Source organism: Scophthalmus maximus, chromosome 12 (genome assembly GCF_022379125.1).
Source record: "Scophthalmus maximus strain ysfricsl-2021 chromosome 12, ASM2237912v1, whole genome shotgun sequence".
NCBI lineage: Eukaryota > Metazoa > Chordata > Actinopteri > Pleuronectiformes > Scophthalmidae > Scophthalmus > Scophthalmus maximus.
The window spans coordinates 18,087,221-18,113,537 of record NC_061526.1 but is presented as its reverse complement, the minus strand read 5'-3'; the positions used below and the strand labels follow the sequence as shown (position 1 = coordinate 18,113,537).

At 43.9% G+C, this 26,317-nt stretch overlaps 2 protein-coding genes across 3 annotated transcripts in view; one reads left to right on the top strand and one right to left on the bottom strand.

Annotated features, from left to right (window-relative positions):
- cacna2d4a (calcium channel, voltage-dependent, alpha 2/delta subunit 4a) overlaps positions 1-26,317 on the top strand; it is a 74,047-nt gene that overhangs the window by 23,002 nt on the left and 24,728 nt on the right. The window lies entirely within an intron of this gene.
- lrtm2a (leucine-rich repeats and transmembrane domains 2a) lies at positions 579-25,943 on the bottom strand. Its single transcript, XM_035618679.2, has 7 exons — positions 25,064-25,943; positions 17,262-17,452; positions 7,354-7,583; positions 6,899-7,024; positions 6,270-6,358; positions 5,694-5,851; positions 579-4,499 (listed from the first exon to the last, which is right to left on the bottom strand). The coding sequence occupies exons 2-7, from the start codon at positions 17,335-17,337 to the stop codon at positions 3,994-3,996; spliced, it is 1,185 nt and encodes a 394-aa protein (XP_035474572.1). The 5' UTR covers positions 17,338-17,452; positions 25,064-25,943; the 3' UTR covers positions 579-3,993.

Genomic DNA, 26,317 nt, shown 5'->3' with positions numbered 1-26,317 from the left:
GAAAGGGGGAAATAAGGACACACAATAGACTAGACAGAGGATAAAGAGGGCAGAGATGAGAGAAAAGAAGGTGAAAAAATGATGGGAGAACAGGCGACAGAAAGATAAATGGCGGCGAGATAAGTGACAAGAGATGGGGAGGACAGCGGCGGTGAGAAACAGTGAAAAGGTGAGAGGAGATAGAGGGCAAGGGACAAAGAAAATGGGATACGGTTCAGTGTACAAAGGAGCTGTTGTCACCACTGATTCATGCTCTCGATTGATGCTGTGCATTTATTCCACCGTAGCTTCATCTCCTTACATCATACTTTCTGACTCTCTTTCCCCTAAAAAATTGTAATTTGGACACTGCAAATAATTGTCTTCCCTCCACTGCGGCCAGTGAAAGGACTCCAGCTCACTTGATCTAATTTGGGGGATACTGGAAAATGTTATTTGACGTCATTCTCGTGTGTCTAAATCTAACAAATTATGTTATTATTTATCATCCAACACTATAATCCAATAATTCATTTTTCCCTTCCTGCTCGCGGTCGACATTGTGCTATTGATAATTTTGAAAGAACAGGTGGTTGTTGTTTAAATCTGACATGTGTGATATGTTTTTATTCAAATCAATGCATATTGACTAGGAAATGCTTCATCATCATTATCATCAGTATCATCATCATCATCATCCTATCAGCGTCATAATCACAATCATCAAACACACCATAGATCTCTGGGCAACATAGTCTTTGAGGCCCTCAGTCAACATGGCTGCTGCAGTTTTTACGTAACAAACTATAATTTATTAGTCTTTACACACACAGGCTATAGGAACAGGATTCAGCTAGCTAAGATACTTAGCAACCAACAACATGAGACCTGCAGACCAGGGGGTGAGAGGACAATGTTTCCAGACGTATAGAAAGAGTTTAGTAGATGTTGCCTTTCTGTGAAGTTAATGGTTCAATTTTCTATAAAACATCACTTTGCATCTTTTTGAATTATACCCGATTTCCTACTCATTTTCTCCATCTCTTACATGAGTGAGTGTTGTTGCTGAAGTGCATCGAGACTTGTTATGCATCGCAAACTTGATCAGTATCGGAACGATCAAATAATCGAAAACCAAAATCCTGCATCCCGCCAGCTCAGTCTCCTACAGATCCATTTTTATATGAAACTTTTCTGGTCGATGCAAGAAATAGTGTAATGTTCAGAATTGCAGCAAAATGTAAGTGTGTCTTCAAGTCTTCAAGTCCCATCTCATGCATCACATGAGATTTTACGTATTTGTCATTTATCCATGACCCGTTCCCTCACACTTTTTTCCTCACCCTTTCTAAGGTTCATTATCTTAACCTCAGCTCACTGTATTCTTTCATTTCTTATATTAGTTTTTAGGATGTGTAGATATTGGAGATAAAATGAAACCTTCCTGGAAAGTGTTGGAAGGGAACATACTGTACATGTCTGTGTCCCATCAAATATCTTTCTGCAGCATAAATATGAATGCTGTTTGTTTTTTAAAGCAAGTTGCATGATATAAGTAAAAGGTATTTGTAGGAGACAGAGCAAGCCCTTCAACGTTAAGTTAAAAAAAAGATCACGTTAAATAGAAAAGGTTTCTTGTGTGCACGTGAGCCAATGCTAAGTAATGTTAATCTGACAAAGTTCAGAGATGAGGCAGCAGCATGGGGCCAAACTCTTTCTATGCTTCTTGCAGAAACTTGACCAGCTACTGAACACAAATAAAATAAAACACGACAAATAATCAAACATTACACAAATATTTTAAAACCCCAAAACGAAACGAAATATCGACATTATTAACACAACAAAAGACATATGTCATGAGTAGATACAGAAACCCATGAACAGTTACGTCAAAAACATTTTGGGGATCGCTGGGCCAACACACCATAGTAGAGGCTAATATAATAATATTTATCTGCATCATACCCATGTATAAGATAACACACTATTAATATAAGTTTACTTCCAGCCAATTAAAAATTAAGAGGGAACAGTTCGACTGTAGGGGAGCAATATGCAATGAAAGCCGGATATGTGAGATTGCTTATCACTGAAGACACAAATGTCCTGCTCTATTTACTAAAATGCTAATCATATTCCATAAATATTTCACAGGCATAAATTAGGATTTTTATGATTGTGTAAATCAAACTAACTAACTTTTTGTTCTGAATGCATCAAGGAAACAGATTCAAATCGATGATTGCTTAATTGAAAACACAAGGACTCTTTGGCAGTGACTATATTTTCAAGTTATGGTGGCACAACTTCCATTGCATATTGCAGATCCTTTGGGGGGGGGGGGAAACACAAGAGACAACAACATGGCATAAGAGAGGGATGAAAAGAAAAAAATGAGGTGGAAATCTTTAAGGAAGTGTGAACAGCTTTCCATAAATAGCACTGGACGGAAAGATGGATGGAGAGATAAAGGGACAAGAAGGAGGTTGGGGGAAAACAATATAGCAGCGTCTTTTTGTTTAATCCCTTGTTCACTATAATCCCCTCTGGGCAAATCTTCCATCGTAGAAAGAAAGAGCGGGGAAGGGAAGCGGGAGAGGAAGGCCAGAGGGTAACTGATTTGGGAAATAAAGTGCAGGAGTCTGAAGTCTGTAGTCCTTAGATGAGTTGTTGTAGTCCTTGCCTTGAGACAGGGTTCTCTGAGATAGTTTTTCCGTGCCATAGTAGCAAACGTTAACCTCTGAGGGTGACATCAGTCTGAAAATGAGCTCTGAACAAAGTCTGTGGTCCTTTAGATCGCTTCATGAAAACTGTTTGTGAAGACGACTCTGAACGAGAATTGTCTACCAGGCTTTTGATCTGTCCATGATCACGATCATTTAACAAGCATCAAGTGAAGCTATAAGCCTTTTTCTGAGTAAAAGGGGACCAACACAGGAAAATTCTGATTTCAGTTAAATAGTTTCTTCCCCGTTGAACTGATGAATAACATCCACTGTAGAATCTTATGCATTACAGCTCCAATCTGGGAGACGTTGTCGGTCCAGAGAGAAACAGCTGTGATCCAGTTATGGTCTATTTCTAGCCATCCACAAATGATCATTCTATCAATGCAGATGGTTTCCTGTTGTACATCGAACGTCCATAACAAGCCTCTAGAGACATGGGAGACTCCATGTTTCGTTTACTGGCAACACATAATGTGCATCCCACTATTTCTCGGTGGACAAAGCACTCAAGGGGTGTTGTCTTTTTAAATGACGTCTCCTTGTGTGGATCCACAAACGTTTCCCTCGTTTCCTCCAAGCGTTCGAGTACTGGCCGTTTCTTTGGGATGTGGAGGTCCTCAGGAACGTCAGAGGAGCATTAGGCCAGACGAAGGTGAAGGGGTCTCGGGTTGGGGTCCTGGTTTGGGAGGGAACTACTGGCTTTTATTGAGGTTGAGGAGGAGAAAAGGTACAAACAAAACAAGAGCCGTGCATTTTTCTTAATTATTATGAATATTGGTCCAAACACCACTATACATACTGTAAATCCCTGAAAATTCGATCCAGCTATTACAAATACTGACTGATCATACACCATGAGTGTCTAGTCACAGCTTAAATGATATGTACCATATTAGCCTATCAATTTTTTTTCCCTTCTCTTGGCCATCAGAAATGGAAAATTCAGCAGCAGCCAAAAGCGGTAGTACAGTAGGTGGTTGGTGGGCAGTTGGAGGGATGATTGGTAACAAATACTGCAGTGATAAAATCCGGCAACAGATAAGGTGTGTGTGTGAGGGAGTGTGTGTTTGAGAGAGGGCAACAGTTAAAAATAGAAAGAGGACAAAGAAAGGAAGACAAAAAGTGGGAGAAAGGTGTCTGTTTGAGAGGGAGAGACACCATTAACTGTCTTGTGTGCATGACGCAAACTCTTCCCTTCTCTCTCCTCCCTGAGCCCTTGAAGTTTTCGCCCCTTCCAACCTTCACCTTTGACACTCCAAGCCTCCTCCGTCCCGTCACTTCTCTAGGCCACGGAGGAGATCTGTTTCTCCTCCCTATCCTCTCCGTCCCCCTCTCCGTCCCCCATCAGTGGCTGCCTCTTCTTCAGCTCTCTCTGGTATTTGGCCATCAGGGAGGCGTAAATGCAGCCGTACGCTGCGGCTGCGACCATCATGATGCAAACGATGCCGCAGACCACGCCGGCGATCACCACTGTGCCGATGGCGCGACGCACGCTCACGGGCCGGTAGCGCGTGCGGACGCATTCCGACGGGGCCTCTCCGCCGCCACCGCCTGTGTTTGAAGAGGCGTCGTCGCCGATGTTGTCAGAAATCGGTGTTGCCCCACTGGGGTTAAGAGCGTTCCTGCTGCAGGGGGGGACGCCCTTTTGTCCGGAACGGGAACCCTCGCCCCCTCCGTTCTCGTCCTCAAGTTGGAGGCAGTAATTGAACATTTCCACGGGAACGCCGCGGATGTCGCGCCCGCGCAGATCCTTCGGTAGCGTGCACTCCACCGCGTCCACCTTCCCCCCTGGAGGAGTGGGAAAGAGATACAGAGACAGGAGGACACGGAGAGGTGATTTTACAAAATGCCTTGTGTCTGTAAAGCACCAGCAATTAACAGAGAGAGAGAGGAAGAGACAGAGATGGGGGTGGTTTATGCCAACACCAGGATGAGTCATGAATCACTTAACACACACGGAGAGTTTACTGTGCCCTCTACACTAAGTTGGAGATAGCCTCAACTAAGCTCTTCTATAATTCACAAGATGACATGCCTAGCTTTGGCAAAGCTCGAGTGTGTGTTTGGGAGAGGGAAACATCTGAGTCACTAATTCCTATAGGGTGGGGGGGGGGTGCACTTTTGTTGTCATCACATGCTTCATTCGCCTCCCCACGTAGTATGCGTCTTGCGGTCAAGTGTTAAAACACGCTGGTCTGCGCCCTCAGACATGTGAAGCATGAGAATCAATGAGATGAAGGGAAGAGGTGTTTAGCCCCCAGAAGCTTTTACTTCAGTGTGTGAGGAGAGCATCCCCTCTCCAAACATCCCAACATATCCCCGCTGTGTGTGCTTGAAGCCAACACATGCCGCCGTCACCGAGCTTTTTCACACTTGTTCCGCGCTTTGTCTTGCTTTCTTTAACGCGCCATCTGCTCTCACGCTCAACTATACAAGCGTCTCTTTGTAGGTTTTTTCCTCCGCCGCTCTGTTGATTATTAAACGATCACGGTCGCCGCGTGTCCGTCTCCGTCTGAGGTTTTGTACTGAGCTGGAGCTGGAGGGCGGAGCCCAGCAAAGCAGAAGAGAGCAGAATGAAGTGGTGGCGGAGAAGGGAGCAGAAAAGAGAAGGGATGCTTCATTAGCGGGCCAGCTGAGGCTCGAGGCGCTGGGGTGAGTGTAGATTTTTACACATGAAGAGAGAGAGCGGAGAGCAGCTGCGGTTATCTGATGTACTAACAGCCTGCAGAGACACGTGGGTAACACACACTGGACGCAGAAACACACAATGCGCATGGTAATGTGCATTCAGACACCAGTGCAATTATATCACGTAGCTAGAAGCGCAGGGGATGCACAAATGGAAACGCACACCGAGCCTTATCTGTCCCTGTGGTAAACTTGCATTCGCCAGCTTTCGTGCACTTCTTCTGTCTGCTGTGCACTTATTCAAACCAAACACACCCTAGTCAGAGGCTCCTGTAACATAAATCAAGCATCCACCTCTGTAAAGGAGCCACTCCATCCAGTGTTTGAAATCGCGGAGGTTGCAGTCACATTCCCAGGGGTTGTTTCCCAATTCCAGGTGTTGGAGGTTGGCAAGGGGCTCAAACGCTGCCCTCTCCAAACCATGGAGCCTGTTACCCGCTAGAGACAGCCACCTATGGAATGAGTAGAAGGAAATTCATTCTCTTGAATCCCAACGGAAGAGGAGAATTTACCCTTGTGGCACTGATTTAACAGGCAGCTGATCACAACAGTGGCCACTGCATACTGTATGCTACACTTCCACTGCTGGGTAATAACCCCCATCTCCATCTAACACGTAGGCTGATCTTGCTCTTCCGATCAGTCTGCCCACTCTCAGAAATCTGATTTCTCTCATTCCCCTTAATTTATTTCCAACCAATTCTTTCTCTGATTTAGAGCTTTGACCCTTGACCCTCTCATTGTCGGATTACTACGATGTCTATAATCTGGGATTGCCATCGTACTCTAGTTTTGCTCTGGGGCTCCGTAAGGGCGTGTCGGAAGAAAAATCATGTCAGTGTGAGAGAGTTTGTGTAGATATGCGTCTACCTGAGGCCCTGCAGCTCGTCCAGCAGCCCCAGAGGAACAAAGGACAGGCCGTTCAGGGACAGATCCAGACTTTGAAGGCCCCCCAAACCCTGTAGAAACAACGGGTGCTTGGTTTGTTTCGTCTCAGTCTGGTACAATGCAGTTATTTTTTTTCTCTCTCTCTCCCCAGTACTTTTGTTGGTATTATTACCTTCTGTCTTTGATTTCAAGAGGCACAGCTAGCACCACTTGAGGGCCTAATCTTGTTCAATAAAGGGTCCCAAGTAAAGTCCTGACACAAGCACATCCTACACACTGCCTTGGTTCAGATAAAAGTGAATTAATGTGTTGGGTAAATGGTTCATTATTAATCCACCACCTGGACAGGATCCCAGTCTTGTCAGCGCATCTGCTCAGGTTGGCACTTCTCCTAAACAGAGTTTGTTGAGCCTCGCCCGGGAGTTAAAACTGCACCGCTAACAAATTATTTAAGTGGATTGATTAGATGGAATATCTCCTAATACAAGTCAAAGGAGGAGGAGAGGAGCTCTTTCACGATCTACAGTGTAAATATGTTGCATTCATCCTATCTGCTTCTTTGCAGAAATTTGTCTCCATTGTCTCCATTAGAGAGCCGTACTGCGGTTTACCTGGAAGAGTTCTCTGTCCATCGCTGTGAGTGAGTTGTTGTGCAGAGTCAGTCTCGTCAGGTTGGACATGTCTCTGAATAATCCAGCTGGTAAATTATCTAGGTAGTTATTAGAGAGGTCCAGTTCCTAAAACACACACACACACACACACAAATGTACATCTTCACTTAAATACATATTTGAATGTTAGAGTATTGGCTGATGTTCCTTTTGGAAGGTAACGTGAAAAACAGAATTCTATAAAATAGATTCACTGCTACAAAACGTTCGAATTGTCCACTTTCCTAAACTTTTCAGATTGACAGCAGAGCTCAGTTTGTTCAATATGAGATGCACCCAACAGCATCACTCTCTAATTCAGTGTGCAAGGTCAGTGGACATGCCGCAGTAAACAATGACAACGACCCACAACATATTCAAATCATAATTTCAACGGTAAACAATGGGCCGCTGACCTCCAGGAAGGAGAGGTTAGCGAAGGCGGAGGCTCCCAGCGAGGCGAGCTTGTTGTTGGCCAGCAGGAAGGAGCGGCTCCCGGGGGGCAGGAGGTGCAGGGGCGGCAGGGAGGAGAGCCCCCGGCCCCCGCAGTCCACCTCCAGGCCGTCTGAGGAGCAGAGACAGGGAGGAGGGCAGGACCAGGCGGGCGGAGGCAGCGCCGCGAGGAGGCAGAGGACACAGAGGAAGACTGACGGAGGTGACGGAGTAGGAAAGGGGAGGAGAGAAAAGACATAGTCATTTAGTTCCTTTCACAGCAGAGAGATTGGACGTGAAATGCTCTGTCACTTAGTCAGCCAATTCATTGCCGTACATTTTGTTAGATGTATCTTAGAAGAAGGGACCACAACTTCCCTACTGTCACTTGTGTGAGATGCCCCGGTTCCTGTGGAGCCGACGGGTGTCAAAAAAACCAAAAACCAAAGAATCAAATAAAGACTGTGAGTGGGAGGAAACAGCAGCTCAGCGCTCCCAGTTAAATACCTTCCTACGGTTCTGATGCGCCGGAATCACACGGTCACCGTCTTCATGCGACAGAATGGACGTTTTTAAATGGATGTTTAAACTTCAAGAAACTGCCCCGAGGATCTGAGGCGTCACCGTTTGTCTGATCCAGTTTTCAAATTGGATCTCTCCTGCAGATGTCAGCCGCATTCTGCCTGCAAGATCACAGCGGGGCCAGAGCAGTCATATGAATTGTGTGCACGTGTGTGTGCACGTGTGTGTGTGTGTGTGTGTGTGTGTGTGTGTATACGCCTCTACTATCTCGTTTATTCTGTAGTCACAAAGCCATTGCTTTTTAAAAAAGCCTGCTGGACTTGTGAATTTTCTTTTGTGCTCGTGGGTGAGTGTGTCTGCCTCTGTCTTTTTTCTTTTTCTTTGTGTGTGTATGTTGGTGTGCAGCTCACAGGAGCTCATCTCTCTTTAGTGGCACTTTATTGTCCTGCAGACTACAGCCATTTCATTATTTCCACTCATTAGCTCTTGTTTTTTCCTCCTGTTCCAGTTTCCTCTCTCATTCGGTTCCCCGGTTTGTGTGGCCGCCTCTGTTTCTAAATTCCCCATTTTTTTTCCTGTAAAATGCTTTAAATATATTTACTCTTCTGTCAGTTTGGGTCTTCATTCACCCCCCCCCCGGTTCTTTATTAGTTACCCTTTGCATCTGTCTCTCCCTCGCTCCCCTCTGTAAGTCTGTCCCTCTCTCCCACTTGAGTCTCTTTATCTTTCTCATTCCCTTTTCACTTTGAATCTCTCGGCTCTGCTCTGTATTCCCCCTGTGTCTTGTTACAGTGACTGACTTTGTTTCCATCCAATGGCTTATCAGTGCGACTTATGCTTTATCTCTCTCTCTCTGTGTGTGTGTGTGTGTCTCTGTGGGCACACAGTATGCTGCTGTGTCTGTGTGTGTGTTAAACACCAACAAAGTGTGATATTAAGAAAGCTACACCGTCTTAACTCCAGACACGGACACAGCACTTTTCACTCTCTGACACGACTCTGCCTCACCAGCAGATTTCATCACTTGCATCCTCTGCATACTGTTAGCATCTACTTCTCAGTGTGCCGTTGTCTTTTGTCACACCACGTCTCACCCGCTCCCTGTTGTTGTGTTTTCCCTCCGCGTTGGTCCGTCTGCTTCTCTCTTCATCCGTTTTTCGTTTCTAATTTCCTCTCTCCTTCCTCCCCCTCATAATCAAGACTTAATTCCCTTTCAACACCCATACTGGAACGTCTGGCTCTCAATGTGATGAAACTCTGTGAAATATATCCCCTTACTGGCCAGTCCCAAGTGAGATAGGTTTATATGAACCAACACAACAATGTGATGAATGCGATATAGATGAATGTGATATCAGTAGATATGTGTGACTGCACAATTCAAATCATTTAATTTGTAGTATTGAGTAGGTCTCAGGGCCTTTTTATGTCATCACTGATAAAACATTTTTCCCTTTAAACTTGAGAACAGAATCTAGAAAATAACAATATCATCTGAGAATTAAGGGTGGACTTTAGCTTATTTATAATGATAAATGAGGAGCAATGTACTCAGAAGGCCAGAATAATGTAAGCAAATTGATTGATTCATTTTATTATATTCATCTCATTTACCCTTGAAATCTGAAAGTTCCCATGGGCACTGGGAATGTGTAAATGTTCTGCAAACCTCTGGAAATGCCATTGTACCGTTCTGAGAACACACACACACACACACACACACACACACACACACACACTGACAGCAGTCTAAGAATAGCCTCTTTTCCCAGGCAGTTTTCACCTGCCAGACCAGACTGAAGCCGACCTCGCTCAACCAGAACTCTGCACAACCAGCACATTGTTTTTTCACCCAAAGTCTCTGTGACTGTGGACAAGATCAGTGTGCCGGACTATTCCTGTATCCGTTATCCTCTCTGCTCCATTTCGCAGTATAATCCTAATCTCTGGGAATAAATGCACTCCCCGTTTATAAACGGATGAAGGGAGAGACTTGACAGCATCCTGGCGAGTCAGGTGCTGTCCAACTTTGTAGTGGAAATGCTTTAGGAGGCCGGTGTTTGGCTGCAGCAGCAGCTCAGTAGGAGTCTAGAAGGATTCTGTGAATTTCCCATAACGGGTTTGAAAAGGTACAGTAGCGCAGGATAATGTAGCTCAGAGGTAGAAGCACTGTTAAACAACAGCCTGAGAGTGACAGAGAGAAGTTGTGTTTTTTGTTGTTGCTGCTGCTTCCTCCTCATATCATGTCAAGTGTCAAATTGTGGTCGTCTTTGTGCACCGTTCATCTCTCTCAGTCTGCGAAATGGGCGTCAATGTGCAAAGTTCTTCTTCTTCTCCCCTGCCCCTTCCTGTCCTCTCTCCTCATCCCTACCCCTCTCCTCTCGTCACCTTTCAGTACTATGACTCCCACTCCCTCCCTCCCTCCCTTTAGCCTATCTTCCAACATTTGTGAGTGGTTTTAGCTGCTCTCGTGGAGGAGGTGGTTTTTTGTTTTGGCTTATTTTAGCTGCTCCGGTTCTCCTCTCTGCTGTAGCGCTCCACGCAGCCAGACCAGAGACAAAATGTTAAGCCACAGTCAGAGGGAGATGTAGGGAGGTTCAGTCCAGAGACACGTTGAAGTGTTTCTGTGCAGTTTAACTCAGTCCCAACCAGACTTCAGACTGAATCTTTTATAGGAATCCCCAAAACACATGCCGTAAAAGTGCTGTCATTTAGGGCAAATGTAGACTGGCAATGCTCTCAGCGGCGGTGAACAAACGGAGACACACACAACAAGATGTTGGGGTTTGATTGAAGCAGGACTCACTGTAGATAGATAGATAACTAGAGAGATAGACAGATAGATATAAAGATTGATAGATAGATAGACAGACAGACAGATAGACTAAATAGAAATAGAAAATAAATATGACAATATAGTCTAGAGATCCATAGCAACGCTGTGTACATACATACACTGTGCAGTCGTGGTATCAAATAGTATACTACACTGCACATATTAAATTGGGAGCATATATATTGAAGAAACCATCAGATCATATTAATCTGATAGCAGATATGATACATTTTTATTTAATTTTTTTTTTTACTCTAGGTTCGCAGTCTCTCCTCTTACAAGAAACAACTACTCTGTCTGTGAAAAATGTTTCCCAGGATTGAGAAATTATTAATGTTCATCTGTCTTGGAAAAAATTTAAACAGACTATTAGAAGTCTTGCATTGTCTCACTCAGTTGCCTTTTATATGTTCATGTTTATTTTAGTTTAAAGGATTGTGTGGCCCATTTTTGTTGTCTTATGTAAGATAATGAACACTTAAAGATTTCTCTTGACGATTAAATTTTTTGTCAACAGCCTAGCTTTCTTTTAGATAATGTGGACACTGGCACGCTGCTTACAGTCAAAGTGTGTGTCTGTGTGTGTGTATGTGGGTGTTTGAAGCTTCGAAAAGCAGAAAATCAGTCATAAATAATCTTAAATATCAGCATTATGACATGCTGACACAGACTCTCAAGTCCACACAGACACATCTTTATTTTGAATTTTATAATGAATGTGTCATTCTTATCTTCGGGGGCACAAAACCTAGATTAAACCCATCTCTGGTATCAGATGACTCTGTGATGTTTGACAGCGTCTCCTCGGCAACGCCGCTCGACAACTCCGGGGCCTCAGCTGTCTGTAAGTTTATATCCAGGGGCCCCTTGGTGACACTGGACCCGGCTATGATGTCACCACCGCAGGCACTTCTGTTACTGAGGCCAGTCGCATGTTACCAGGGGCCAAGCTGTTTTCCGTTCAGGCAGCACACTTGGTGCTATCCTGTTACTAGAATGACCAGCTGTCCTGCATGCAGCGGGACTCACCCGTCTGTATTTTTCTCTAACCGTTAAATGTTTTACTTGGTGCTCTGTGAAGGAGTCTGGCACAGATCTATCCTCGCTGCTGTCCTCACTGCTGCAACAGCACAGAGTTTAGAACTGACTCCAGCTTGACTGCATGTCTTTGGCAGAAAAAGCAACATAGATTCAACACTAGTACTGAAACAGTTTGTCGATCTAATTCCATACCTGGCTTTTGTTGGTGGCTGCTTTTCAAATGTGACGATCTTCTGATTTTCTGTGATTTATTTCAATGTTGATTAAATATATGTACGTTTCTTGGATTATTGGCTTAGGTAAAACAAGCACGCAAGATGCCACGCTGGGGATACCAAACGCCAAAGATATTTAAGGAAGCGTTTAAAGGAGCGAGAGTTTCTGTGTAATTTGTCAGAAGCTGTGACACGTCTGATGTCTGAAACCCGAGACCTCATTTAGTTAGCAGATGGAAAATAGCCCCTGTGTGTGTGTGTGTGTGTGTGTGTGTGTGTGTGTGTGTGTTTGTTTGATTCTATGTACACTTTACAGTATGCTGCCTCACTAGATGCACGACGTTACTGTCTCAGTATAAAAGCACAACACTGACATAATACCAAGGTCCCAGCAATACCACACAACATTATTTCAGCATTGACACTGTAATGCTACGTTACCGTGGCAACCACGTGCTGTCGACGATGTTCTAGGGAAGAGAGGAGGAATCGGGAAGGAAGTTCTTGTAGGTTCACATTAAACCTCGATCCTATAACCATATTATCTGGTCTCTCACTCGCACTAACCTCCCTCCCTCCCTGACTGCACACGCATGTATAATCGCCTACTCGCACACAGGACGTGATGATCACGCACACATACGTACACGCGCAGTAACACGCACACACACACGTTGTGCAATTGACGATAAGCAGGAACACGGTGTGAGGGTTTAGGCTGTGCTCCTGCTGACAGTGTGATGAGGAGAGGGAGGAAGAAGGGAGGCGAGGAGGAGACTGTCTCCATAATCAACATTTTTGAACATCATTTCTTCCTTTCCTCCCTATGAGATCACCTCCAATTATTTCTCTCACTCTCTCTCTCTCTGTCCCCATGTTTTTTTCTCATTAATTCTGCATAGATAACACAGAATCATTATTTTGACTTGGAGGGATGAGTGGATAATGTGTAGACTGATCTTCCTCTATAATTCATGCTTTCCGTGTCAATTTGTAATGACACACACACACACACACACACACACAGACACACGTGTTCTCACAACACTATAGCCCATGGGAGTGTGTGATGTGCGGTGGGATCATTTCGCGATAGTGGCGATTAATTAGTGGGAGTGACAGGTGAGGGGAAGAAGTGATGGAAAACTGGTAAACATGTTATCAGTGAAATAATTTGAGGCCAGCTTCAGCAAATACCACCCCTTTGAGGTTTGTTGCATTGTTTTCCACTGACCCCTCGCCTCGCTGAGTACATTCAGAATTTGGCGATGACACGAACGGCGCTCGGCCTTGATGTCACATTTGCATCAGTGTGACTGGAATTGAACAGATTCGGCGTTGGATCTTTGACAGGGTGTAATTTATGCCCACTCATTCCCTCAGATGGGGGCGGATAGACTGATGGGATTGACACACACACACACACACACACACACACACACACACACACACACACACACACACACACACACACACTGAGAGACAATTGTCATGGTGTGATTTTAAAGCCAATGTTTTATAAGTTGTAGGTTTGTTATTTAGTTTTTTGCTATAAATGGATTCATAGATAGGTAGAAGTGAAGTAGTGATTAAATCCTAATTTTAGACTTGTTGTATGGTGCTTGAAATCTCTTATCTTGCTAATTGAATGCTCTTTTCAGAGGCTGGTGGAGTGTCAGCACTTAGACAAAACGAGCACATCTCAAATGGCTTTGTTGCACAGAACCATTATCAGCCGTTTTGTGTGATTACTTGTTGCGTTATTTTTCTATTTTTCTGTCAAGAATCGGCCTATCAGCCTCACGCTGGACTTGCTCTTGATGGTGTAATTCTGTATCAGTATCATTAAGCGAGTGCTGAACTGCAGTGGTGCTGAACTGCAGTGGTGCTGTGCAGACGATGATTCAGGTTCATCCTTGCCAATGTCCTTTGAAAGTGGGCCAGTACCATGTGTTTGTGCGCTATGGTACTTATGCACACTCATGCTGGTACCTGCAGCAAACTAAACTGTGGTCAATAAGGGGAGGGAAAAATAGACCTGGCGTATACTGCGCTTGCAGTCATGTGCTGTGTGTTTGTACTTTTGATCCCGGCATTTCGAAATAACTAGCGGATACATTAATAAAGGTATTTATTACAAACTTTGATTTTCCAAATGCTGTACATTGTTGGCCAACAAGCTGTCACTGCAGTTTCTCACTCCCGGTCTCATATAACACTATGTGAAAGGATCAGGCTCTGCTCCAAACCTAATGCTACACTACAGACACACACTGTGTCACGTCGCTGTGGCTTCATGCCCAGCATCCCAGCGGGGTGGAAGAGGTGCCACCAGGTACTCACCACCCCAGCAATGAATTTGGTTGGTGTGCTGCCACACGCTCACAGCTGACCACTGTCGTTGAAGAGACAAAATCAGTTCAGATTTAACAACCTGACAGCTGCAGGCCGACAAAAAAGTTTGTTGTCACCTTGATGCAGCGTGTTTATCGCTGTCGTGGCTCCGTTCCAATCCTTACGCTACGTCCTCCGTCACTGCACTGTATTACAAGCTCTTCTCCGAGCATACTGCTCCAACCTTAGTCCCCGTACTATGGCTACATTCCAAACCAAATGTTGTAACCTCAGTTGGTGCATTACGTCCCCGTTCAAAGCCAAATGCTCGCTGCTTTTTCACTCCCTCTCTCTGTCACTTACTCTTTTGATGGGAAGCTATGTGGTCAGATAATCTGCCAGCTTTGTTTGGGACTGCAACATGACAGGACACACACACGCACGTACACACACACACACACACACACACACACTCACACACACACATACACACACACACACAGTATGACCTGGGAAAGTACAGTGTATGTTTACAGTATATATGTGAATAGGAATGAATTCATGCTTGCTTGTGTGTGTGTGTGTGTGTGTGTGTGTGTGTGTGTGTGTGTGTGTGTGTGTCAGATGAGACAGTCTGCTGGGATCGTGAAGGCCTGGAGGCACCATATGGTCTCTGCGTCACTCAGAGGCCTCTCTGTTCTCCTCTCTCACCTCTCCTACTCCTCCTCCATCCTTTCTTCTCCTCAGTCTTCTCTGTTCCTCTGCACCACTTTGATCTCACACCTCTCCTCCTCCTCCTCCTCCTCCTCTTCCCCCCCCCCCCCCCCCCCCCCCCCCCCCCCCACTGTTTCCATCTTCTTTCTCACTTCCTCTGTCTAACTCTTTTAGTCACTAGTTTGCTCTCTGTTTAACCTTTTACTGTCTTTTTTTTTTTACCTGTCACTCTTAAGCCCTTATTTAGTTTCTTGACGTTTTTGGAACCACTATCTAGTACTTCCTAGGGCTGTTAATGGCTTATAGCTTCATGGTTATGACATTATTAACACTTGATAATAAGAAGGACTTGGAGTATTTTATTTTGCTTGGATGAATAAAAGCAGACATTGAAATAAATATGTAGTGATTATAAAACCAAACCACTTATTTGATATGAAGTTGAATTTGAAATAAATTATACAATGAACCGTGATGAGATTCATACATTTATTTATCATTTGGCACATTTAACAAAAAATTGGACACTCAAAAATACCCCTGAAACATCCTCTAAAAAATATATCATATCAATTTCTGTATCATGTAGGTTAAAAAACGTTGTCATAGTTTTACGGCCATTAGTTTGAAATATGGCCCATCACTGTCTGACACTGAGGAATAGTAACACTTCGGGAAGGACTCTTTCAGTTTTTCTTTTTGATCTGTTTTCTGTCACAGAGAATTTCTTCCTGCAGCCTATGAGCACACCTTTGAATTTTTGTAACATTTCAAAGGTTTTTTGCAGTCACTTCATTGGCTTTTGGAAAGAAACACATTATTAATGATTTGATTCTCAGTACTCAGTACATATTTTCTGCATCTTCCAGTGGCTCAGTAGTTCTTTGTTTGTAAGTGTGTGCATGTGGCGCGATAGCAGAGATCAGTGCGCTTCTGAGGGTTGCAAGAGAAAAAACAAAGAGACGGTGATGAAGCGGAGGAGAGCGTCAGAGAAAACACCTGAGCTCGGCACTGTTGACAATGCAGATGTTGTGTCAATAAAGAGTATTGAATTAAAATTGTGACAGAGGTGGTTCGGAAATATTGTGTCGCATTCATGTAACTGCTAGGAAGGCTGAGGGAGAAAGATTTAGATGACTGACAGATGACATTTTGACTCCTTTGCTCCAAAGACTTAATCACTGTTGTTACCGTATAACATTTATGGTGATTAAGCTCCATGACACACACACACGCCGAGAGAGGCAGACTGAGGCAGACACTGAAGTTAAATGGTTCTGAATGTTTAATGCAGAGATGGAGGGGAGGGTGAAGAAAAGGTAGAGGGCGGATGAAGAGGAAAAAGGAAGAGGTGTGAGGTGGTGCGATAGAGACAGAGGGAGGCCGGGCGGCCCACAGTGAGGCGTATCTATCGACTTGAAGGTGCGATGTGCATGTGTGGAGGCTCTGACACATTGTAAGGCAGAGAGGGGGCTCTCATGCGCGCCTATTAGCCGAGAAGATGTCTGAGCTCTCTCAGAGAGCGGGATGCCTCCACTCCACCGTCCAACCCACAGCGCACACACACATGCATGCATACAGCTGTCGTATCTGTTGCTATGCCACCCGACTTCTGATGGATTTTTGGTTTGACCTGTGGTACGGGGAAAGAGAGAAAGACTGTTGGCTGGAAGAGACGAGGAAGGGGGGTAACGAATTAGAGGGAAGGGGGGACAGGTGAAATGGGGGATGAAAGGGGGGAGTGAAATATGTGAGAGCAGAGGAAGAAGTATGTGGCGTGTGAAATACCGGAGAAGGGAATGAAAGGGAATTAAAAGGGAGGCAGAGGAAAAGGCAGACCAATAACCTGCAGGTCTCTCTTCTGTCATTCTCTCCCCACTTTGCATTGTTTCTACAGACCGCTGGCTGTATTAATACATACAGTAAATTTGGCATTTCACTGGAGGACTTGGCACGTGGCCACAGCATGCTCAATGCCTTCATCCTTTGTGTGTGTGTGTGTGTGTGAGCACGCGCGCGCTCAAGTATGCTGGCAATGCTGACATTAGCAGCTGTCAAAACAGACAGTATTCCTCCTTTCATGCGTCGTTAGGAATACAATAGATGGGGATAAAATAGAGCAGATTTGAGGGGGAACAGATGACTATTATTTCTTCATCTCTCGTCAGTTTCTCTCATTTTTTCCCCCTCCTTCCTCCCTCGATCTGATTTTCCTTTTCTGTCGACTCACCGGGTCTGGCCGAGTGGGTGGTGGCACTAGCCGGGGGCAGGCCAGTGCCCCCAGGGTGGTGGGTGTGGGGGGGCATGACAAAGAGCTTTGCAGCCTTCCTCTGTCGGAGGGGATGGGGTTATGGGGGCATCAGGCCGCCATGCCTGCAGCCTCCACTAGGGCGGCGGCTGGGAAAAGGTACACCAAAACACCTGAGGAGCGAGAGAAGACACAAGTGAGACAGATAGATAGATATTTACAAATTCTCAATCTCAGGTCATCTCACATGAATTTGCACACGGCGGCACAAATGTGCACACGTGTACACGTGCGTCGTGTGTGTGTATTCGCCTCTATGATGGCTGGTGTGCAGACAACGTGCATGTGTGCGTATATGCATGTGCGCAAGCGATCACAAAACCGGGCCCCCCGGTATTTCATAATCATAAATAGTTGATGTGTAAGTCTTTGGCAGTTTACACAATCAGTTTGCCTTTCCCACAGACAGAACCCCTACTGGTACTGTCTGACACAGTGACTGACAAACAGAGAGAGAGCGAGAGAGAGAGAATGACACAGGCAGAGCAAGGGTGAGGGGAGAGAGAGAGACATGGAGGGAAAAGGCAGAGTAAGAAAAAAGGTAGAAACTGTCAATCACAGAAAAACGCAGAATATACTGTAGATTGAAGAGGAAATGAGAGAAGCCAAGGAAAGAATTAGGTCGGGAGACGTTGTGTGTTTTTGCATGTGTGATCCTGCCCAAATACCCTTGAGCAAAGCAGCAAGTGGCAGGAGGCGGTTGAGTGCAGCGCACACCCTTTAAACCCTTTGCTGCATAACTAAAAGTAACATAGCAGCAGCCGACCTAAGCGGAATCCATTACTTGCTGAGTGAAGACTAACAAGGTTGTCTTGAGAGAGAAACCTTCAAGCGCTTAAAATTCTTAGGTTATGGAGGTGATGGTATCTGACTGTTTCAACCCATTGTGTCTGCTCTGAAAACTCATTCTTTTCACATAGTCCACCTTAGAAAGTGTATAATAAAATCAATAAATCTTCACCAATAAAGCAGCTCTATAGGACTATTCAGATCAAGTTTTATAAGACAGTTGTGTAGACCTCAAACCAGCAGGAAAAAAAGTCATCTAACTTGTCAGAAGTATATGATTCTACATGATATATAGCTACTTGGATAGTATGTCTAAATATTGTTTCTTTCTCTTGCTCGCGGTTATTATTTTGTTTTATTTTCTGATACATTGGCCCATTCCAGTGACAGCAGTGTAATGAAACAAATCCCACATGCATTGAAAAGATTAGTCTTGTTGTCACTGTTGAATTATTACAATGAAAACAAGTTTTACAAGTTGGATATTATCATTGGGGGGAAGAAAAAAAAGGTGACTGATGCACACAACCCCCTGGGCTAATTGGATTTTTTTTGTAAATGGGTGGAGTGCCTTTTCCCAGAGTATTGTGAAAAACCCAATCACCAGAGTTAGAAATATTGCACTAATCCAATTAGGCTTTTGTTTCGGTGTTTGTGGAGGAAAGTACAGGAACAGAACAAAGGGCAGACTTTTTCCTGCACTGCTCATTTTTAAGTTAAATCAAGGTAATTTGTCCATTTCTACATGGCTTTACCCTCCTACCAGCTTTAAAAAAAGGAATGCTAATCCAAAATAATCCAGAATAGAAGGATGATAAAGTGAATATATAGATGTAGATGATGTTCAAGTGTCACTAAGTTTTTTTTTCAACTGTTTATGTACGACTTAGTGGTGGAAACTGGGGGAGGGGAGAGGCAAGTGGGGGGGAAGAGGTTTCACGAGAGAGGGTGACAGCAGGAAAAGGAGGTGTAGAAGAGAAACACTGACGAAAGGATAAGAGGAAGAAATATAGGCAAGGCAGGAAAGTCTGCAGGGGAGGGGAGGTAAAAATAAGTGCAACGGGTAAACAGGGAGGACGTTAAAATTCTCCTCCACAACCTCCCTAGTGTTTTGGTGTGTGTGTGTGTGTGTGTGTGTGTGTGTCCGATGTGCACCCCAGTGGTGCTATTTATGTTATCATTATTGCTATTAGCACCTGCCAGACACTGAGGCAAATAGAAAAAAAACAAAACACTTGTCTAATCTCTCAGCTCTCTCCTCTTTCTTTATATTCTCTCTACCTAGAACGCTTTCTCGCTCTATCTCACCCCTCTCCTCGAACACTTATTCCTCTGTCGTTCCTTTTTTTTCCTTTTTCTTTTTCTTTATGACCTTCATCTTTCAATATTCAACGCTTATTTCTCTCCTCCCCATCTCTCTCATCCTCTCATCCTTCTCTCTCTACCGCGCGTGATACAGGAACAGAAGCATGGACCAAGGATATTCGGCAGATGGATTTCCTGCATGTGATTAAAGTCACATTAGCCAGGCTCTGCTGGGAAATTTGAGTTGTTCTTCTCAAATGTGCACATGAAGCGTCATTTGAAAAATTCAAAAGGGGGCAGATGAGAATAAAAGGGACTCGTGGAATTTATGAATTCTCCCTGCTTTGAAATTTCAAGCTGTATATGTTTTCCTTTTTCAGCTCACTGGGTGTTACAATTGTTCATTTGTAAATCCATAGTGATTACAGTTTTTGCAGATGTTTTGCATTACCATACAGTTTCTCATTTTACAGGCTAATGTAGAACATTTCACAAAGCTTTCTTCACACGTAGAGATGAATGCTGCTGTTCGTTGGTTGTTACGATTTCGAGTTGTGGGTAATCAGTTTTAAATTTCATCTTTCGGACCGTAAATGTCGGCCATTTGTCAAACGATTCGTGGTTCAGTATGTGATTGTTTATTTTGAGGAGGAAAAAAGTTTGGCTGGAAAAGCACTTTAAGAGTAGAAAGTAAAATCACTCAGTGGTTCTAAATTTTCAAAAGCCAAATGATGAACCGAGCTCATGTCCAGTAGATCAGCCAAGTACTGGATGTTGCTCATTGACCTCAGTCACATCCCACTGTTTCCATCTGACTTCTCATTATTTTCTATAATATCTAGAGCATGATGGATATGGATTTTTGGGAGGCCAATGCCAATACTGGTATTATCTAGTAAAAAAATGCTGATACCAATAAATCAACCACATATCATCTATAAAGTAGCAATGATTCCTAAGATGTCATTATCAAACCCTTATCACAAAAAAATGTAGGTTTGATAGTTTACAGTTTAACCCTAAGCTTTACTATAAATAACCACAGATTAAAAGAAAACACAAATACAACCAAATTGAATCAAGAAAATAAAAATAATTATTATCTGTAAAAATGTTCCATATCGGCAAACATAAACACTGATAAATAGAGATACAGATCTTTATTGTCACTGAACTTGTACAATTACATTTTGAGTGGAGCAAGCCTGTAGACACCTAATTAGGTTACACACATGAATTAAGACAGTATCATTAAAACCTTATAATAACTTTATTTGTATAGCGCCTTTCAAAAGCAAGGCGCTATACAGACAAAGAAATTATGGATATGTATACACAAAGAATACGAATATATCTGTGAAAGGCTCATACATTTTTATTGGCTACTGGACAACGCGCTCGGGCTCTAATGATAAATCTTGACAATGAATGAGAGTGGATGAAAAATGACGAAAGAAAAAACTATATATCAATACGCAGGGGGAAATGTCCCACAATGCCATCATGTGTGCACTCATGCTGCGACGGCCCTTTAAATGACATGTTGGAGGTGTGGTAGAAGGTCACCTCTGCGGCCACATGTTACCGTTCACCCATCAGTCCCCAACATGTGAAACGGGTGCTGTGGTGGCCTGCCTGCCTGCCTGCCTGCCTGTCTGGCTATTCTCAGAAAGCTTTTTTTACCGGTTTGACCTGGACCCTGGGGGGGGGGGGGGGGGGGGGGCTGGAACCCACATATGCACCCATGCACACATTTGGGCACACACGTGTAAATGCTTGGGTGTCCAAGTGGCCCTGCATGTTAGGGGAATTGAGTAACACCCTCTCCCCTCTCCTCGGCTCCTCTCGTCCTCCCCTGTATCCTCTCTTCTTTCCATCCTATTTTTACCTTTCTGTTTATTCCGCTAATTGTTTCCTGTCCGCACTTGAGCTGGATTTATGCTCAACAGGGTGTTACAGAGGCTTCGTGCGGAGCTCGGACGGGTATTTCCTCAAAAATGTAACCACACACCTCTGGCGCTGAGATAGCAATGTATGAGACCACCAACTGTGAGTGGTGGGCTGGGACTGTTTGTGCTACACGCTTGATGAAGGCAGAGTTTGTTGATAGTGAGGAATCAGTAGTCCTCTCGTTTTCCTTCATGCTCGTCAAATTCATATTTCGTGATCTAGAGGAGCCATTTCAAGTGCTGATCGTTGCGCGTCATTATTGGTCCGTATAATAGTCAGCAAAATGAATGTAACCATCAGTGTGTGTTGGTAGAATGGCTCCCTAATCTTGTTCACAGTCAAATAGGTATTTTATGATCCATCATGCAAAGCCATCTCTAGTGCACACTTCCCCGTCATTTCCCCCTACGACAAAGTATAAACACGATTACTTCAGGTGCATGATGGATGCACAACAGCTGGAGAATGTTGTCGGTAGTACAACAGACAATCTTAATCAACAATAATAAAAAAAAGTCAAACGAAAATCATCTGTTACAGGACAAATACAACACGTGTGTGTGTGTGTGTGCGCGCGCGCGTGTCCGTGCCTGGGGATTTGTGTTTGTGTGTGTGTGTGCGTGGGGATTTGTGTTTGTGTGTGTGTGGGTGTGGATTTGTGTGAGTGTGTGAAATTGCATATATGTGGCCCACTTTGCTCACTTAAGCCTGTTTTTCAGTGCGTTTCATCTTTCTTCTGACAGGCGTGGAGTTGAGGGTGAATGATCGGCCTGTGTGTGCGTCTGTGTGTTTACAACTGTGATGTCACTCATTCAAGGGCCACATGCCTGCAATAAAACACTGGCACTGGCATTTGGGCATGGCGTTATACAAGAGGTCTATCAATGTCAAATCATTTGACAAAACAAACAATCAACTTACAGTAGAGAGGAAAAGGGAATAAAAGGTCATTAAAAGTGCATAATGAGCTCATAACTGCTTTTAAATGTTCACGTGTTTGTTTGTCTGTGTCTGTGTGTACTGTAGGTGTGGTTACTAACAAAGGAAGAGTAAAGCAGCTGACCTCCCTAAATCAATTTTTAATGGCTTTCTTAAAGTAGAAGAGAGAGATTGGGGCAACACACAAACACACACACACACACACACACACACACACACACACACACACACCTAAGCATATGCTGATAGCTTGACAAATAGAGGCACATATGTGTTGACAGATATGTGGTGTAAAAATATGTTCAGATATACAGTTACACATGCATTTGTATATGAAGACTCATACTTTACATAAACATTACACACTTGCTTGTGTTTGTGTGTGTGTGTGTGTGTGTGTGTGTGTGTGTGTGTGTGTGTTTGTGTGTGTGTGTGTGTGTGTGTGTGTGTGACCACTAATATATAAACATACATGTACATACATTGTCTACAGGTCATATCCCAGGCATACACTGGTATGAAAGAATATGCTGGAAAAATATTATGATTTATGCTAACATTCATTTTTAGTTTTATAAATCACCAACATGGTAAAGTAATAAGTCAGTAATATGGCTTCAGTGGGAAAATGATTGGGCAACATGAAAGCTAATTCTTATTCAACTATGTCGGCATTTAGACTTGGCAATTTAATCGTAGACCATGTTATGACATGTGCCATAATTTGTGATTACAGTAATATTATTACAGTACTATTGATGAGGTTGGTTTCCTAAATGTTCAGGATTTTAGGCTCACACTATAAATTAACCTAAAGTCAGGGCTGTAGTAAAATGCGTCTTTCTTGAACACTTACCAAACAGGAATGTAGTTGTTTGGAGTAAAGGGGTCATACGTTCGATCGAAAAATTTTGGCCCAACTGTGAACATGCATGTGTGGGTCCAACTACTGCACCGACCACAGGACCGGTTAGTGTTCATACTTGTTTTCTCTGGGTTAGAATACATCTACATTGCTCGAGGGATAATCAGACAGTTCCCTCTAATTTGTAGCTAATGTGAACCACAAGAGCCTTGAGGAGCTCAGGGTGGAGCAGCTTAACTCACACCCAGCTCCTCCTCATAGAATCACTGTGCAGGTTAAATACTTCTTACGTCACACCGTCCAAAACAGGGTCAGAGTTTAGAAAGGTGTAATGCAGCGATGAAAAACAATTAAGCAACACACTTCACCCTGAGCATCAGACGGAGAACCGGCAGGACACCGTGTAATTAAAACCTATCAAGGGTTTCAAATTGACTAGAACGACGTACATGGGATGCTGTGAAGATCAGAGAAGAAATGAGACAGGTTAGGCAGAAACTACAATTGCTGTGATATACTGTATATACACAATAAACCACTGTAGCTATAGGTTGAATTAATATGTCCGTGAAGTTGTCTACCAAGTTAGCAGCAAATTGGAGGAAGGCAGACAGACAGATCACATTAATATGACTTTATTGAATGCACCTTCTGTATGAGCGCTGACCTTGCTCACACCGGTAACTGTGTGTGTGATAGAGATCGACTTCACCAAAGCCCCCAGAGATACAGTAGCACTGTGATGTGCATCAGAGCCGGTGCGATGGCCAAATGTGGACCTGCAGGTCACATGACAGCCCTGAGTTTTCGAGACACCTATTTATTTATTTTTGACCATACATGTCCATTGCCACATGAACGGCCGTGACACATTTCCTGAGAGTAAAGCAGATTCAAAACTTTTTTCGGGGATTCTCAATATTTGAACCACACGAGGCCTGAAATTTTTTTATTAAAATCAGATTAACGTTTTTTAGCCAGTTAGAGCCAGATAAGGACAAACCCTAAGCTGGAAGTCACTGAAACTTTTTGGGACATTGTCACTGGGTAAGCACCTTTTACTTAAATTAATATTTCAACCTTTTTTTTTTTTATCTTTAACAGGTCTATAAGTGATACCCCATGTAAATCCGAGCATTAGCCCCGACAAAAACTATAACACATGACACACAATACATAAATGCTTAACTAGATTTCTACAGAGCATGAGGATGTTTGGTTTTATACACCAAGAGGTTTCTTTACAATCAGGGAGGTTGTGTCAGGAATGAAAATAGCAAAGTTCTATACTCTTCATATATTCAGATATTTAGATCAAAACATTTACCGAAGGGCATGTCGTTATTTTTTTAATAATAAAGATATACATATCTCTGTGGCATAGTGAGTCTTATGCACCTTTGTCACATGGCTGTCTGTGTTTTTTCATTACTCCCTTTAATGTTTTACTCCTGTCAAACTGATTCTCACCAGAAACATATTTGTGTGTGAATAAATACCTTCCTCTCACTTTCTCCCACTGCCCACCTCTTTGAGCCTTGCCCCAAAACCAAAGGCTAAAAATTCCCATGAATGTGCGTGTTATGTGTGCGTGGTGTGCGCCCAGGAAGCAGGTTAAGGGCTGACATTTAATGCCAATCAAATCCTCGCCAGCATGCACCTTTAGTCCCGATCAACAGTGCCCATTGGTTTGCCTGCCTCCGTCTGCGCTCTGCTTTGACGGACATAGCACTTCTTTAATTCCATCCGTAAAAAATAACAGGAGAAGCAGTCACGATGAAGTGTTTGTGTGTGTGTGTGTGTGTGTGTGTGTGTGTGTGTCGCTGAGTGTGTGCTGCGTGCGTGCGAGGCGAACTAACACCACAAACACACTTACCTTTTGACCAAATATCTCAGACAGCAGCAGCCTCACAGCTTCCTGCCCTCAGCCATCCCACAAAAAATATCCCAAAAATTAAAAAAAGATTCAACATCTCTCACAGGACGAGGCGGCGAAGAACTGTCCCCTTCAGGTAAAGAAATCCATACATTCAAGATCCTGGTCAAATGAATAATAATGAGAATAATCCTGCTCTCTGTATAGAGACAATCCCCCCAGCTTCCCTTCAACCCACCAACGAATTGTAAAAAAAAAAAAAAAAGAGGGATTGTGGAAAAAAACGAGGTGAAGGGAGGCTTAGAGACACAAGAGGAGGGAAGAGAGGATAAGGTCCTTACAGGGAGAGGGATGGAGATAGTTAATCCTTTTCCTCGGATCTATTCCCTATATGAATGATACGTCCAGCGCCGTCCTGCTCGCTGGCTTGTGCGCTGTCGTGTGTGTCGGAGAGGCGTGAGTGTGTGTATGAAAAAGAGAGAGAGACGAAGTGTGTGTGTGTGTGTGAGAGAGAGAGAGAGAGAGAAAGAGAGGGAGACAACGGCGTTAGGTTGCTGGCGTCACGCGCTCGCCCTTCTGTGTGTCGCTATGTTTGTGATTCCTGCACTCAGCACGCGTCGGAGTGTGTGTGTTTATCCATGCATGTACACTTGAGGGTTGTCTTTCCGGTGTGTGAGTGTGTGTGTGTGTGTGTGTGTGTGTGTGCGTTTGTGCCCCCACCTCCCCTCCTTCTTTTCTGTATGTGTGTGCAGTCGTGCAAGTGGCAGGAGAATGTGTGTGTGTGTGTGTGTGTGTGTGTGTGTGTGTGTGTGTGTGTCTTGTCAAATATAGTAACATTAGTGTATGCTGCTTCTGTCTGCCTGCAGCTCTCCCAATGTGACAGAGAGAGGATGAGGGAGGTGGAATACAAAGAGAGTGATAATACTGACAGAGTGAAAGCCAAGAGAGAGAGAGAGGGAGGAAAAGAGGGAAGGGAGGGTGAGGAGAAATTAGAGAGAGAGAGAGATTGGGAGGTGGTAAGAGAAAAGGTTGGCTGAATAAAGATAAAGGTAGGAGGGAGGAAGAGAAAGAGGGAGGCCGAGGAGAAGGAGGGAGACGGCATAGGGCGAGAGAAAGAGATGCGAGAAAGAAAGCTGTAGCAGCGGAGGACAGGATGGAGGGAGGGAGGGAGGGATCATCTGATTTCAGGGAAGATGAGAATCTCCCTTTGCCTCATGGGCTTTTCTCCTCCCTCAATTCCTTTTTCTTCCTTTT